The sequence below is a fragment of the Eurosta solidaginis genome, chromosome 1, assembly GCF_040869045.1.
Source record: "Eurosta solidaginis isolate ZX-2024a chromosome 1, ASM4086904v1, whole genome shotgun sequence".
Classification (NCBI taxonomy): domain Eukaryota; kingdom Metazoa; phylum Arthropoda; class Insecta; order Diptera; family Tephritidae; genus Eurosta; species Eurosta solidaginis.
In genome coordinates this window covers 353,152,531-353,169,503 of record NC_090319.1, presented here as the reverse complement: position 1 = coordinate 353,169,503, position 16,973 = coordinate 353,152,531, and the positions used below count along the sequence as shown (strand labels likewise).

Sequence of the window (16,973 nt, the reverse complement as noted above, 5' to 3'; positions counted from 1 at the left end):
TAAATTAATTAGCGGTACCCGACAGATGATGTTCTGGGTCACCCTGGTCGACATTTTGGTCGATATCTCGAAAACGAAGGGCCGCTCCCTTTTAAAACCCTCATTAATACCTTTAATTTGATACCCATATCGTACAAACACATTATAGAGTCACCCCTGGCCTGGTATAGAGCTAAGGCCCACTCCCTTTTAAAATACTTATTAACACCTTTCATTTGATTCCCATATCGTACAAACACATTCCAGGGTTACCCTAGGTTCATTTTCCTACATGGTGATTTTCCCTTATTTTGTCTCAAAAGCCCTCAGCTGAGTATGTAATGTTCGGTTACACCCGAACTTAGCCTTCCTCACTTGTTTTAAATTCCTTTTGTTCACCAATTGAATTTTAAATCTAAAACTGCGCAAAAACTAAAAAAAAGAAAAAATCATGACCGCCCATAAGAGAGAACGGCTCTACCTTGTCGTCTTTTTATTATCGTAGTAAGCAGAAAAGAGTCTTCTTTAAAAAAATTCATTACTCATATTCCGCTTTAGGCAATGTTGGTGAGAGCAGGCCAGTAGTATTGAATACATACTCTGCTACAAAAAAACAAACGGTTCGAGGTTCAGCCTTTGTTGGGCGAGTATATTTGACATGCTTGCGATCGGAAGGTTGTGATATCAAATACAGGGAAAGACAAAGTTTTTTATTCATTTTTTTTTTTTTAACGAAACATCTGCTATGGAAATTGCTGATAAGTACATTGAATGTGTGCTATTTGATTGAACTAAGAAAACTTAAATAGACTTAAGACTTCAAATGTATTACACAAGGGGTGCAATAACCGCTTATCGATAGATGTTCGTTATTCACGACAAAACAAATTTACAACAAAAATCTAACTCTAGTTATCGCTCCACTTTGTATGTTTTCCTTTTTGTAATAATAGCTTACTACGACTTAAGCTATTTCAACACTTATACTAAAATAGGATGCTGCGTTAAGAAAATATGTTTGTAATAACTGCATATTTCGAGATACGCGTATTATGCAACACAAACAAATGTTTACAATTCTTAAGTACATATAAGCTACTTATGCAAATGTAAATCAGTACATTTTCGAGTTCGGCGATTATGCACTTGCTAATAACTTCTCTATTATTTTACCTAGATGGATACTGGTTGGTCACAAATGTGTAGCTTTTATTTGCGAACACCATACCGCTCATAACTCAAATTCTTCTTAAGTCGACATAAGCGGTTATTGCTTATGATCACAGATGTATGTAGGTAGGTAGGTGAAATAGCTGCGACCCTGGTCGTCCAAGTAGATTTGAAGCCCTTTTGATGCCATATAATTCTTCTAAAACCTACGGAATATTACGGTCAATGTATTACAACCAGCCAGAGTTGTTGATAAAAAATCACAAATGTATATCTTCGACAAAATCTGGGCAGAGTGTCTTATAGTGGAAGATCTAAATATGAAATTTTAGGCGTTTTATACAAAATAGCATCTTCTTGGATACTTAAATTGTAACTGTCCGTTAATGCAAGTTGACCAAATAGCGATGTAGACGCCTTATGTTTAAGTCCAAATAAAAAAAGAACTAAGACGAGCTACACTGTAATTTTTTACCTAATTCGCGCTTAACCGTTTGTACGGTTACGGCGAACGTTGTGCCAATTGTGCCAATCGTTTTTCACCTCGTCCTTCCAGCGGACTGGGGGCCACCCTCTTCCTCTGCTTCCGTAGGCGGGTTCCGATAAGAATACTTCCTTAGCCGGAGAGTCATCTTTCATTCACATAACATGGCCTTGCCAGCGTAGCCGATGTATTTCAACTCGCTAGGCTATGTTGATGTCTGCGCAAAGCTCCTACAGCTTATCATTAAATCTTTTTCGGTACTCGCCGTCGTCAACGCGTTGAGTTCCGTAAATCTTTGCAACAATTTTCTAACGAATACTGCCAGAACGGCCTTATCAATTTTGTCAGTGTCAATGCTTCTGATCCATATATCATATGAAGTGCAAGTATGTTCTGTTGAAATTATTTGCAAGAAATCCGCTTTCTGAAAACTACCATAACTTCTCTGTTACATGGAAAAGTTATAACTTTGTTATACATACTGTGGAATTTCAAGTTTATCCATTATACCCTAATAATCGAAACACATCATTTGTTTTAAAAATACATTATTTATCATCAAATTTTCTTTATCTTTCTTTGCAGGACAAAAATTCCGTCGTGGCATGACAGAATTCTCAACAAACAACGATATCAACAACAAATCACATCTATCACAACCGCTTCAAAATTCACCACGTCATTTCGCTCATATACAAACGAAACAATACCATCAAACATCAAATCTTTCACAACAACATCCAAATTCTCCCCATCATAATACTAATCACAATTTTAGCTACGCTTTTAAGCAAACTCATAATAATAAAAATAATCAACAAACGCTTCCTTTAAATTCTTCTGCGAATGCATTTACAATAACAACATCAAACACTTATAATAACATTACAAAAACTAATTCATCATCACCTACATCGGCTGTACACTCGCCATTGCATTATAAGAAACCATTGAATAGTCCAAATAATTCGCCATTTGCATTCACTTACAACAACTACGGCGGCGAATACGAACAATCGAACGGTAAACAACAGCAGCAGAAAAAGATTAAGCCAACAACTGCAGCCACGGCACAACAACATCAATTGCAACAACATTTACGCAATAACAAAACGCCACTTTTAACTCAAACACAATATCAGCAGCATTTGAATGATTTGCTGCTACAACAACAACAATTACAAAAACATCAACAACAATTGCTTTATAGTGCCAAGGATAATGATAGCGATGAACTGAGTGAGGAGAGTTTGAAACAAAATGTTGCAATAGTATTGAACAATTTGGATCGATATAACAACGCATTGCGTAGCATCATACTGAATGAGCAAGTGAGTGGCCAGGGCAGCGTGCTAATCGACGACAGTTTGCTAGTGGAAAGTTTGAGCGCAAATAATAAAAATTTTCTTTTAAATACAATGGCTGCACCAGCAACGCCTGAATCGGATTACAATAGTAATCCAACAACACCAGGATCGCGGCATAATATGCCGCTCGATAGCAACATGTTGCAACAACATCAACATTTGGTAGGTTTTACTAATGCAGCAGCAGCAGCAGCAGCTGCTGCAGCAACAACTACAACAACAAACGCTTGTTGCGCTGTTGGTGGTGGGATAGGTGTTAGTAATAATTTTAATAATGGTGGTGGTGGTGTCTATTTTGGCAACAATTTAAATTATTCAATTGCTTCTTCACACGATTTCACTCATGACAATTCCGATTATCAGTGGCTGCTCGACTGCGACTATCGTGATGGCTGTGGCAGTGGATTACAGCGTAGCATATTCTCATCGTTATCGGGCTCCTATAATGGTGATATAATCTTCTATAATGACTTCTCAAAAAAATTGGATGCTAATCTTGCCGAAGTTGATATGGAAAGTTTTCGTGCTGAAGACATTCTTCTCCATATGCCTTCATATTGCAAGAATATGAGTAATAGCAATCGTTTGCAGCAATCGTATGTCATACAACAACAAAACATGTTGCCTCTAAATGCACAACAATATAATGTAGGAGGCGGCGGTATGGGTGGTTGCCCTAATCAAGTATCACAAATTTCTATCACCTCAAACATGGATAATTCGATATGTAAATCGGAGTTGCTTTTCTCGCCGGTTAAAGAGTCTCATTTATCGGCTGATTCATTAGATATGGATGCCTATCCGGAAAATGAGGATATTATATTGACATGCAAAGGAAATAAGGATAACTACACAATCGCTTTTGAGGGTAGTGTTCTCTATTCCGATGAGAGCTTCTATGGTAAGTTGTTGCTTTAATGGATTTGTAAATTTTATATATTTATTTTGGTTTCTAATGCAATTTCGTGTACTCTCAGCTGAACCTTCGGATCTAACCACAAGGAATACTCACAATTTCATAAATTTGCATAACAATCTTGACGATATTGTGAAGCATAAGTGTTTGGATGTCTCAATGTCACGTTCAGATCAGGTCACTGCAGTGCAAGGCAAAGTACAAAAGAGTAACACAATACAATTACAAAGGTATGTAAATATGTACTGATAGCCTGTATGGATCTTAATTGCTCATTTGGAAAGTGTGTTGCTATTCAAGTTTTGAAGAGAAGTGCAATAATTACATTCATTAAAGGGCATATTTAGGTACGTGGTTAATATAATATAGCGGTAGGTAGCGAATATAATAAATGTGCAAGGACGATGTCGGATCTAAACATCGAGACGACTCGAGTTCCTAGTTTAATTCTGTTTGTGGATGCAAAGGCCGTTTTCGTGCAAACTTTTCATTTCATCTGGCTAGACATACCTATCACTACATAATATAAAACAAAGTCGCCTTTTCTGTCCCTATGCCCCTTTGAAGCCTTAAACCTTTAAAACTACGCAACGGATTTTGATGCGGTTTTTTTTTTTAATAGATAGAGTGATTGAAGAGGAAGGTTTATATGTATAATAACATCCATTAAATAGTGGAGAAATACTGTTATTTTTGAAGTTTCTAATGTGATGTATATATATAAAAGAAAGTGGTGTTAGTTACACAATTTATAACTCAAGACCGGATTAACCGATTTGGCTGAAAATTGGTGGAGAGGTAGCTTAGAATCAGGAGACGGACATAGGATACTTTTTATCCCATTCTGGCTAGGTTCTTGAGATCAAAACGTGGACCTGGGTAATCCTGGGATGTGTTTGTACAATATGGGTATCAAGTGAAAGTTGTTTATGATTACTTTGATACGGGGTATTTTTCGTATCCCTGGGTGACTAGGGTCTCCAGATATAGGCGACAAACATGGACCCGTGTACCCCTAGAATGTGTTTGTAGAATATGAATAACAAATGAAAGCTGTTGATGAGTGCTTTAGTACAGGGTAGTTTTGATACCTATTGGTGACTAGGGTCTCGAGATATAGGCCAAAACGTGGACCCGGATACCCCTACCCCTGTGTAATATGGATATCAAATGAAAGCTGTTCCTGAAAGCTTTAATGTAATTTTAATTGTGATATTCGATTTAGTCATATCAACTTGGAAAAACTGATAAATATGCATGCGAAGCCGAAATAAAGACATGAATTAATAATACCCACATACCTATTTACATACGTCATATTCGATTTGCCTGAAATTTGGTATAAATTTGCATATATTAGTATTTACGATCCTTTTTTCCGGGAAGTAGACCAGAGACGGACTGGGACTGGGATTAGGACTAGGACTGGGACTGAGACTCGAAGTGGGACTGGAACTCGGAATGGGACTTGAACAAAATACATACCACCCTCTGGGACTGGCAATAAGGGATGAAGACGAATGAGAAGAATTTAAGAGAAGAGAAAAGAGGGAAAGAGACTGAGAAAGGGATAGAGTGAGACGAAGATAGATGAAGCGAAAAAAACGGAGCGAGGAGTGAGTAAAAGGATTAAGAAAAAGTGAAGAGGGGGGGGGGGGGGGGGGCAGAGTTAGACTGAAAAAGCTTATTAAAATGTATACAGATAGACCAAATTTAGGGCAGAAGAACGTCTGACGGGTCTGCTAGTGTTATATGTATATAATTGCGTAGCGATTCGAAAATTAAAAAAAATCTTTTACTGAAAATAAAATCTGCTGTTTTGACAAAAGGCGAGTTCTTGTTTTGGCGTTCAAAAAAAGGAAGCCAATATAAAATCTACCAAGTATTGCCAACAGAAAAGAGGGAATTTTTTGCACCGCCAATGTGATTAATATTTCAAAAATCGGTTAAGGTGTTTATAAAGAACGCGGTTCCTCTTATTCTGAAAATTCAGTTAAGGGTGAAAATTAGGTATTGAGAATGTGATTGAAAGGAAGATTTTGCTGCTAACTTTAAGGAATTTCCTCCTTTAATAAATCAAAGCGAACGCATCAAAATAGTTTAAGTAAATTCTTTCTTTAACGAAAAAATACTATTTTGTACAAATTTGCGCTAAAATACCTTAATAAAGCAAAGTCATTCAGAAATTCTGCAAGGGTTTTTAAAGGAGATAAATAATTCTTAAATTAATTTTTGCGTATGACGAAATAAGTGTAATGAATACGGCCGTCAGAAAAATGCTTTGTTGAATGGAAGAATGTGACTCCAGCGGATTTGTATTATCGCGCAGCCTTCTTATGCTACCCTGTTGATGTTGCTATGGCACCAATTCATTACCAATCCAACCAATCCAACACCTCATGAAATGCAATACTGTGCATTGTTTATATTTTATTGATCAATTTTAGATAAACAAATTAAAAAAATTTGCCACAATAATTAAATTTTTCAATTTCTTAAACAAAAATATTGTTGTCGATTAAGTACATAATTTGTTCCTGAGGATGGTTTGAGATTGAAACGGAAATATCGACCATTTCAATAAATATATAATACCATAAAAATACATGGTGTTTTATTTATTCTTGCGGCCTTACTCAAAAAACTACAAACAAGATTAAACAAAAATAGAAATGCACAACAAAATTTCATTTGGCAAAACAGCTGACTTCGAAAATTCGAAACTCTTATTTTCCGCGGGAATAAAATAGTCCGAAAACTCAAAATTCCGGGGGATGATTAAAAATTGTTTTTATATGTAAACAGTTTTTGTGTTATCAATCGAGTAGCCCATAAAAGTATATTTCTTATAAACGGCTACTATGATAAATTACTTTCTGACAACACGTTTAAAGACATAAAACAAAATTTGATATTATCGAGAATTCCATGGAAAATCGCTAGGTTTTGCCGATTTTCTAGTTGCTCTACTTATTAATTTTGAAAAATGCGTACGTTTGGTCTCGTATTAACTAACCGTGGAATACTTCTATAACGAAATTGGCTGCATAATATGGATCACGATAATACGTTTTTTTTTTTGCTTTTTCTTGTTTTTTTGTAAAACGGGCGAAATTTGCTCAATTGAAAAAGTGTTACTGTGAGTCTAAATGTGACATCTCTGTAACTTGTAGTAATATATTTGTGAGAAGATGTTGTAGCGCCCCCAAAAGGCCAAAGGCATCGTCGATTAGTTTTCCCAACTTATAAAGGCCTAATTCTTCTTCCGACTAATATGACCTAGTCACACAAACCGTATTATTCTATTCTCTATTTTCATTCTGCATAAAACTTGTGCAACTGCATTAAATTTTAATCGATATCCCCTTCGGCAAATATTTATGCCTTCGATCAAAATATCAATATCCTTAATGATTGGCATCTTTGTTCAGCACTCTTTTTTCATATTAGGAACTCAGGCCAAAGTAGTGACTGTGCATAAATTCTCTGGGCATTGAATGTAATTTTCGCTGTTAACGCTGTTTACTAAACCGACAACTTTGTCTCATCAGTTTCTAATTTGAACCGTCAACGTGACGCCGACTGTTTCTTTGATGGTTTCCCTATTTCGTCTTGTTTTTATTCGGTTCGATTCTTACACACTTTTGTAATAGATTGTTTCAGAGAGGCTTATTTCTATGGTGCTTCCTGTTTGTCGGCCGCCGTGGTGTGGTGGTAACGCGCTCCCCCACTACACCAGAGATTCTGGATCACCACTCGGGCAAAGCAATATCAAAAATTTGATTTTTCAATTAGAAACAAGTTTTTCTAAGCGGTGTCGCCCGTCGGCAGTGAATTGCAAACACTCCGAGCGTATATCCGCCATGAAAAGCTTATCAGTGAAAACTTATCTGCCTTGCAGATGCCGTTCGGATACGGCGTAAAACATGTAGATTCCGCCAATTGTAGGAAAAATTAAAAAAGGAACACGACGCAAATTGGAAGAGAAGCTAGGTCTAAATTCTCTCCGAAGGTATATCGGACTTGATTTTATTTATTTTATTAGTGTTTCATAATGTCATTTAGCATATTCGTTATATATAAATTATGATGAAATAAGTATGTAAGTTTTTGTATTTGTGGTATAATGCATAATGTATATAGTATAAACATACATACATATGTATGTAGTAAGTTGTTCAATTCTCATTCCACACGCGATAACAAATTGCAACTGCAGGCATTCAGCGAAACTCAGTCATAGTAATATATTGAGGAACGTATCACAAACAAAACTTTTTAGAGTACTTATGTACTTACTATTGGGGAAAAGTACAGAGTATAAGCGGCGAATCTGCTTGTGTATGGTATATTGATCACACATAAATGGTTGTTGGTGCGGTCAATTCAATTAAGTTCAATTTAAATTCATTACTCATCATATGAAGATGAATGCATATACTTAACAATCGTTTTATGTATATGTGAACATAAACCGTGACATTTTGCACGCAAGTACCCGTTTACGTGTTCGAAGTAGGAGAGAGGCTTGTTGAACGTGCACTCAAATGCATAACCAAAAATTTCATCAAGAGATTGTAACAAAAAGTGTAAAACGAGCGAGTGTAGATAACGAGCGAATGTAGATAACGAGCGATTGGTAGAAGTTTGAGTAAATTAATTTCACAGTTTGCAGTAAGGGGATATATTTCATAAATTTACGTTTACGTTCCATATACCTACTTATGTACTTACTTGTTGGCCGACTAATTCTTCATTTAATCTCTCGCAGATATCCTTCGGGCAATAACAACACCGCATCCAACAACATTATTGTGGCGCACATACAACACGCACCCAATTGCACGGTACGCAAAAGCCTTAGTCTACCCAATTTGCGCGAGCATAAGGATCCAACCGATATGGCCTGCAGCAGCATTGAGGATGCACAACAACAACAACAACAACACCCACAACAAATACAGCAACGACAGTTGAATGTCTCACAGGCGGTTAGTACTTCGAATATGGAGTGTTGCAAGACTTCACGTAATTTGCTTCCCATGTGCCAGATGCCAATATCTTCAAATTCCATTATTGCTTCGCTTACATCCGAACAATTGCAACAACTGCAACAGCATCAGCAGCGGCAGCAGGAACAACAACAAAATGGCACGCAACAGCGTAACAAGCATCGCTGTTCTTGTCTACCAACAAATGCTACCAATAATGCCGCAGCAGCAGTTGCCTCAAATAATCACAATTGCTCTAATGCGCAAAAGCATGCCAATATTTCGGGCTCCGCTTCGTCAGGTAGCTCAAATCCACCCGCCTTTAACCTAGTCAAACTTTTCATTAAACAAAAAAGCAATAACTCTGCAACGGATGAGCAACTTGTTAGCACACATACCTGCATGGACGTCTCGTCGGGTTGTTGGCCCTCAAGCGATGCAGCAGGTTCGAGCAGTAGCTCATCTATGGAGCAGCGTCTGCGTAAAAAGAGTATGAACGATTCGGGTAAGGGTTCGGCGTTAAGTCGACATGATGAGTATGAAGAGCAGCTGTGCGCGCAAGTACGCGATACATGCGCAACAGCATTCAATGCTGCGGAACAACAACATATGCACGCCGGTCATCCTACACCTACGCGTCGTCATCATTTGCGTATACGTAATGATGCTGTTTTTTATGATGAGGATCCAAGCTCAAGCTCTAGTGGTTCATTGACGGTGACTAATTCGCCTGCTCATCGACGTCGCAGCATGCCACTGCGTCATCCACAAGTGTGCCAACTGGTAACGCAACACAAAGACGTTGCACCAGCATGTAGTCTACAGTCGTCCGAAGGTAGTCGCAGTACTTCAGAACAGATAACAACACAAGTTTATGTATCGAGTGGTGCGTCTTCTGCAACGCAAGACGGACAACAATCACGTTCTGAAGGAGGCGCGCAGCCCACTGTATCCGCTGCTTCAAGTCAGGAGTTGATTTCACGGTCAATGCAAACATCTTGTGGTTCGCTGAGTACGCGTAGTAGTATGAGTGATCGTTTTCGATTTGTGCCACCTTCCTTCTTGGCCAAACTCAACAATTTGGGCGAAGAGCGTCAGGCGCCAATTTATGTTATCTATCCGAATTATGCATTACCCGATTTAGGTTTTGTCCAAACTAATTCAACGCCTGATGTGATCTTCTCACCATTCAATTACAAAATGGCTGTTGGTAGTAGCGATGGTTCAACTTCAATGTCGTCGTTAAAGAAACGTTTCAGCTTAAATGCCAACGATGGCGAAATACTCAAAGCCATGGACTATAAGCATGTCGTAGACTGGCAATCTTTAACGACATTGCTGCCGGCAGACTATCGTCGTCGTTTAAAACACATTCCCGAGGTAAACAGATTGTTGCCCGATTTGGATGTTGAACTTTCCCAACGTCCGCTATTTTGTATGACACCACCTATACGGCGTAGCCGACCACACATTTGTGATTGCGCGCAATTCTTCCAACAGCAACAACAACAACAACAACAGACACAGCTACCCACCGGCGAGGAGGGTTCGTCGAGCTCCGCCTCTAGTCAACAACCCAGTTCAGGTTATCGCGGCTCTTCTACCCTTTTAGCTGACTCAGCCGATCTTGAAAACACGGATCCATTGAAGCAAATGTATGTGTACCAGTATGAACAGCAACGTATGGACTCAGGTGTTGAAATGAGTCCTGCAAATGGAAGAACACCCCCGCAGCCCATGCCACGCGGAATTTTGCGTAAATCTTCATCACATTCGGCAAATCGTACAAAACGTAATTCGATGATTGAGGGACAGGAAAGAACGTTGTCGAAGCAGGAGAAGCGACGCAGTTTACAAGAGCCGCCGTGCCAACATGCAGTCGGTTCATCAGAGGAGCTGGGTGAGGTATTCGAGGAAGAAGCTGAATTGTATGCAACGCCACAACCGCGTCACGAGCGTCTATCACGCAAAGATTTGGATGCACGTATGCGGTTCCTATCAACGCTGCCGCGTTCTGAACTGAAGTATTATGCCGAAATAGCGGCCATATTGGAATCATCAACTGAATATCAGGTAGCATATGATCCTGCCGCGTTGAAGAAGGAAGTGAGTCGTGCCCTCAGTCAACAGAAAAAAGTTTCATTCAATGACATACATACGCTGGTAGAAAATGAACAAGAAGGTGGTGTCATTAATGAGTTGGAAAAACTACAACAGCAACAACACCGACAACAACAACAGCCATTTCTGCAAACCGAATCACGTCAGCGTTTCACAACACCTCCCAATTCGCCGAATATATCTGCAGCCGATAGGCGTGGTGAATCAGTCCCACGTCGCTCCTCACAAATGGAACAACTTCAAACGGCCAAACGTTTGGCAACCTTAGATGAACAGGAGAAACTTAAGATAGAAACTAATCGCTTTAAGCGTTTGCAAATACAATGGGAACTGATGAGCAAAGACTCGACAATGTTGAAAGATTTGGCTAGCGCACAAGAAACAAAGAGTGGTGGGTCGACACCAACTACAGCGGCTGCAAATGCGACACCTGCAGCAGCGAATGTGGCGCCTAAGTCACGTATACCGCGACCTGTTAGCTATCCGGCGGGAAAGTGAGTACAATTTGCATTTGGTAGCCTTGCTTTGAAATATGTTAATGTATGTACGTAGAATTTACATATATTTCATGGTTTTTGGTTGTTTGAGTTAAAAGGGATAGATCAGTTCTTCAATTTAAATTAGTTTCACCTACAAATAAAAAACAATATTTTTTTAAATTACAAAGACTGCGGCAAATGTGTTTGTTTGTTATGAAAACAAAATTATTGAAGCTACATTGTTAGGTTGTTCTTTGCGTATGCAGGACTAGGTTCTGAACAAATACGTGTTTAGCCGATTAAGTGAGCAGAAAGGTTTCCCTTGTATTTGCTACTTGCGACATTAGAAGTTTCGGATGATTCTTAATTACTGGTTGCTCAAGCTTTTGTAGCGGTGCCATCCTTGCCATTTTCCATTCTTCAGAAAAGGCAAATTGGAAACATGCGTAACTGAACAAGTAACTGAATCCATCATCGCTAAGGTGTTTTGGCATTGGCACGGCTATTCCATCTGGAGGGATTGACCATTTTGATGGATTTTTAACTTCTTGGGTGGTGAAATGGCAGACGCACTGGGTTTGGCTAATGCGCGTGTCTGGAATGCGGCATCGCACAGAAAGCGCTCGCTAATTTCTTAGAATACGACAGCACTTCATCACCATATGCCATATTTATTTTGTTATAGTGCTTTGTCGGGTTCTCACAAGATCTCTCTCACTAAGGCTACTGATTTACGGTATTCTTCCAGCGGGAATGAAGCGATCAGGCTTGAAAAAGAAAGTTCTGTATGTATTTTATATTCGTCGGCGGGCAGGTCGTGATGGGCATTGCCAGGATAGTAGCCCCTGGCTCAATAGTGTATCGCCTGACCGAACAGATATACCTTAACGTTCTAGGATACTATCCTATGGCAATGAAGGCAAGCCGCCTAACAATCTTGCACCATGTTTTCAATGGACATTAAAGCCAATGCAAACCTGTGAATCAGATTTATTGGTTAGATTTGTCTCTTGTAGCGCATCAGCGCATATTTTATGCATTTTCATACAATCTACTATCTCTGTAATGTTTTCAATGAAGCCGTTACAATTGATATGCAACATTTTGAAGTGCGCGCTGGAAGAAGTTGTTGCTTTGTCGGCCAAGAACGGGTGAGTGCGCTTCGATGGTATAAGGCTGAGTTCTGTCGTGTCTCTGGGATAGGATGCTCCAAGACAAGTGTCGGGGTTTTTGATGTTAATTTTGGCACATTGTCTCATTTTTGGGGCTCGCAGGAAAGTAACGCCGGGTTCTTAAGATAGATAAAAGAAAGACCAAATTTTATTCGTCAATACTACTTCTCGCCCAAAAAGAAGATTAAATTTTCTCCTGGGGATTTTCTTTAGATGCGGCCTATAACATATCGTCAAACTCGTGCCAGAATCATAAATAAGCAAAACAAATGTTGGGAAATAATTTACATATTTTTATCATACACTGTTGTTAGTAAAACTAGCGTGGCATTGAAGTTTTTAAATTTATTTGTTAGTTATTGGTTAGCTTATAACTTTTTATACATTCTGGCAATTCACAATAGTGTCGTATTCATGTAAAATTTCAAGATTTGAGTTGTTTCCATGGTTGCCAATATAAAATTTGATTAAAGCATACCACATACGGCGAATAGGAGACTTTATGAATTGCCTTATTGTTTCTCGTATTGCTTCAGCTGCAAACACGAAAATAGCAGCAATAATCAAATTTCCTGAATTTTTACTCCTTTTTATTTGGTAATTAAGAAAAAACTCCCATGAGTTTTGTAACGAAAAGTATTCAAACCAATCTCAAAAACGCTTTCGAAAATATTTGGATACTCGATAAAATTTTTTGGAAAGTTTCGAACATTTTATTTAAAGTTGTCTGAATTGTTTGGATTATTTAGTTTTGTAGCCCAATTTATTTTTAGTCTAAAAACCTAGAAGTAAAAGAAGATAACTACGAGCTAACTACAAGTTAATTATCTGTAAAGTAATATGCACTGTCATCTTTGTATTTTCTATGAAAAATACAATTACCGACAAATAGTCAAGGGTGGTTTTCTTCTGCATGACTTGTTATCTAATTTTTAGTTTTATCTATCTGTTATAATAAAAACATTCCCTATCTTCGATAAATATCATCTAACTAAAAACTAACCTAAGATGGCATTTATTCTGGATGCATGAAATTAGATCTGTGCATTGAATACGTTACTTTGTTTTGCATGTTTCAGCTAAATTTTTAGAAACTTTTAAACCCAACGAAATTATATCAAATAAGATATGAAAATGCCAATTTTTTTGTGTTTTAAACAAAGTGTGATTGAATTTGACAGTTCTCTCATAAAGAACCGGACTATAATGTCAAAAAGAAAAATAATCTTAACACTTTTAGAAAATGTTTTCAAATTTTTCAAATTTTAAATTTATTTTTAAATAAAAACCATTATTTGCGATAAGAACACGCCAAGAACAATATGGTCCATGTACACTAATAATACGGTTTTGGAGAGTGTTATTGATGATTGGCACCCACCTACACTTCTATAAGGAACTTGATACTTTCATATTTGTAACAGGATCCCCGACGAGTAGGTGAGGTTGACAATTGGGTTTCGAAAGCTGTAAGGTTATAAAGCTTTTTCAAATATGTATGAAAACGAGCACAAGGTCTGAAGATTGTGGTGCGTTTTACAACAGCGCGGACAGCAAAGTAGTCGGTTTTTTTTTAAATGCCGGCTTGCCATCAATGATGGAAGCGATGGGAAGAAAGCTATGGGGTTGTATTAATTCATCTCGCCTTTTCGAAAATAATTTTAAGGAAACTGATTTTATCAGCTGTCCATCGGATCTGAATATTTACAAACATGCTTGGTTGTATAAAAGAGCTGTTTCCATTCTAATTGAACCAAGCCCTTCCGATGTGGAAACTTAAACAGAAAGCCCTTTCGAAACCAGAAAAAACAGAAGTGATAAAATGCTACATGAAGCACAAATTAGGTTCATTCATTTGTTTGTCTCAATGGTCCCGTACAAGAGAATCATATTCAACTGTTAATCACACTTTGTTAAATTCACTTTGGTTCTGACTCAAAATATATTAAACAAAGTAATAGTGAGCTTGACAATTTTCCATTGAATCCATGGCGGAACCATATAAGGTGTCAGCACGGTGACATACCTACAAACATAAATAAAAGTTCCATGCACTTTGTTTTTGTAAATCGATGGACGAATATCAAAATAGTACTGCGCCGGAAATTGATGTATCAAATCATATTAAAAAAGTACAAATCAGCTATCACCGTGCTGCCACGTTGTATAGTTCCGTTATGATTGAATCCCACTTTTTTTGGAAATTAAAAAAATTTTAAGTACAAATAATGTTAACTTTTGAAATACAACAAAAGCTAATAACATATATATATCCATTCTAGTAGCGGAATGAATTTAAGTCTGCATCGAGCTCATCAAAGTGGAACGGCATGTGTCGGTAACTTCCGGTAAGTCGCCGGAGCTTCGCCTTTCAGGGCTTTAATGCTATTGACTGGATGCTAGTTCTGCAACTTTTGCGCACAGACCAGTGCGCCGATGTCCGGTTGCAGTTGGCCACTATTATAATGAATCTGGTGCCCTCCGAAACCAGAACCTTCTCTTACTAGCCCGACTGCAGCGAGAATAATTTTGTTTGACATCTGGAACGTTTCGGTCTGTTGATTTTAATCACCTCTAATGACCAGCATGCTGAAGATCATCGAACTGTATCCTTATCCTTTATCTCTTGAACCCAAATGGTAATAAACTTACTTTCGATTCGAGTTGTGCTATAACAGTTTTTTGACAGTGGCGTAAAATCTTCATACACGCCGTTTCTCGAATGCAAACGTGCATAATTTGTGTTTCAAACCATTTTTTGTTTCAACTGTATCCACAGAAAATGAGACTAAAATTTAATATTAATTTTTAAATTGTTGTTAATAGATAAAATACGAGAAGCCAGTTAAGCAAACATTTTAAGATATGTAAATAACACAATGTACTAACTTAAACTATTTTTGAAAAACCCTATTGAGCAAATGATTTAAGTAATCGAACAGCGATATAACAGGTGATCAAGGCTGTTTACTATTGTGAACGTTTTTTTCAAACATTCGCCACGTGTATTAATTCACAATGGACTTAACCATCAATAAATAACTCACTTTTTAAAGCTAATTAGAAGTGAGATACTTTCCAAAATTCCGTTAGCTTCTTTTAGCAGTTGATTATTTTTTTTTTTGCAGGGAATGTACCGGTTATGGATCTCAAAATGCGTAATAATCTTTTCCATTTTTTTATTCCGAACGGTATTTTATTTGCTTCTATACGAAGTTCTATTGGAAGTTTTATATGGAAGAAAATCTGAAAATTTAATTGTCGAAATTTAATAAAAATCACCACTGCTATTGTCGTGTTCGCAACTGTATCTATATGTTGATATAATCATGATACAAAAAAGAAGGTAGTTCCACTCAAAATTTTTTGACGTATTTGGGGATTTTTGAAGTTTCATAATGTTTGTTGTTTTGCCAGAAGCGTTGTCATACCGTTACTGTTTAGGGCGAAATTATGGGTTTTCTAGATGGAAATTTCCTTTAGGATGAAAACGAAATGACCGTCTGAGACAATAATAATATGCTTTAGCACGATTTATGTGCATATATATCGATTGATAATACAGTAAAACATGCAATTTTATTGAAAAATAGTGGATAATGACTCATACGTTGGTTAATGACTCATGTCTATATGGCAGCTTGACCCCTAGACAGAAAAAAATACACGAAAAATTCTGTTCTTCTAGCATGGCCCTATTATCGTGCCCCTACAGTGGATATTTCTCAAGGCATGTTGAGAAGAAGTGTTCCTCTAAAGTCTGCACATCTACGTGAATGCTAAAAGGGCACAGAAAGTGTAGAGGCGTGGCTGCCCCAAGGTGACCCCTGGTACAACGGGCAAAAACACTCTCAATACTAGTGGCTAACCTGCAGAGCTACAGGGTAATGTTCTCCCTAAAAAATGGTTTAACAATTCCTTCCTAAAGCGCAGCGCTTGAATTATGAAATAAATAAAAAAATAAAAAATGTGGACTTGTAGCCAATTTGTCAAGAAATTGCGGTGTCGGTTTATAAGGACCTCCTTTGAGCAAGCAATTGACAAACGTGTATGTTTTGCCAAATTGTTCTGAGCGTACACTTAAGAAGGCTATATTTCCTTGCTTTGCATACTTCGATCCAAGTTTCTTCCACCAAAACAATTTTCGGGAGCTCGAAAAACTTATTAAAAACCTTTTCTAGGCTGATATTTCGTATTAAAATATTTCGAAGCCATTGGGCTAATTTTTTGTTTCTTTTTTATTTAAAATAACTATGAAAGTAATTTAATCGTATTCGTTAATATGAAATCCATC

General features: G+C 37.6%; 1 protein-coding gene across 13 annotated transcripts in view; it reads left to right on the top strand.

Annotated features, from left to right (window-relative positions):
- The window catches only part of Usp12-46 (Ubiquitin-specific protease 12/46), a 448,691-nt gene that overhangs the window by 422,305 nt on the left and 9,413 nt on the right, over window positions 1-16,973 (top strand). For 12 of the 13 annotated variants that reach the window (XM_067762679.1, XM_067762675.1, XM_067762677.1 and 9 more), the window contains 3 exons: window positions 2,219-3,901; window positions 3,978-4,146; window positions 8,688-11,522. In XM_067762679.1, the coding sequence (XP_067618780.1) occupies window positions 2,239-3,901; window positions 3,978-4,146; window positions 8,688-11,522 (4,667 nt within the window). In that variant the 5' untranslated portion in view covers window positions 2,219-2,238. The remainder of the gene's footprint in view (window positions 1-2,218; window positions 3,902-3,977; window positions 4,147-8,687; window positions 11,523-16,973) is intronic. The other variant, XM_067762673.1, reaches the window with a different exon arrangement.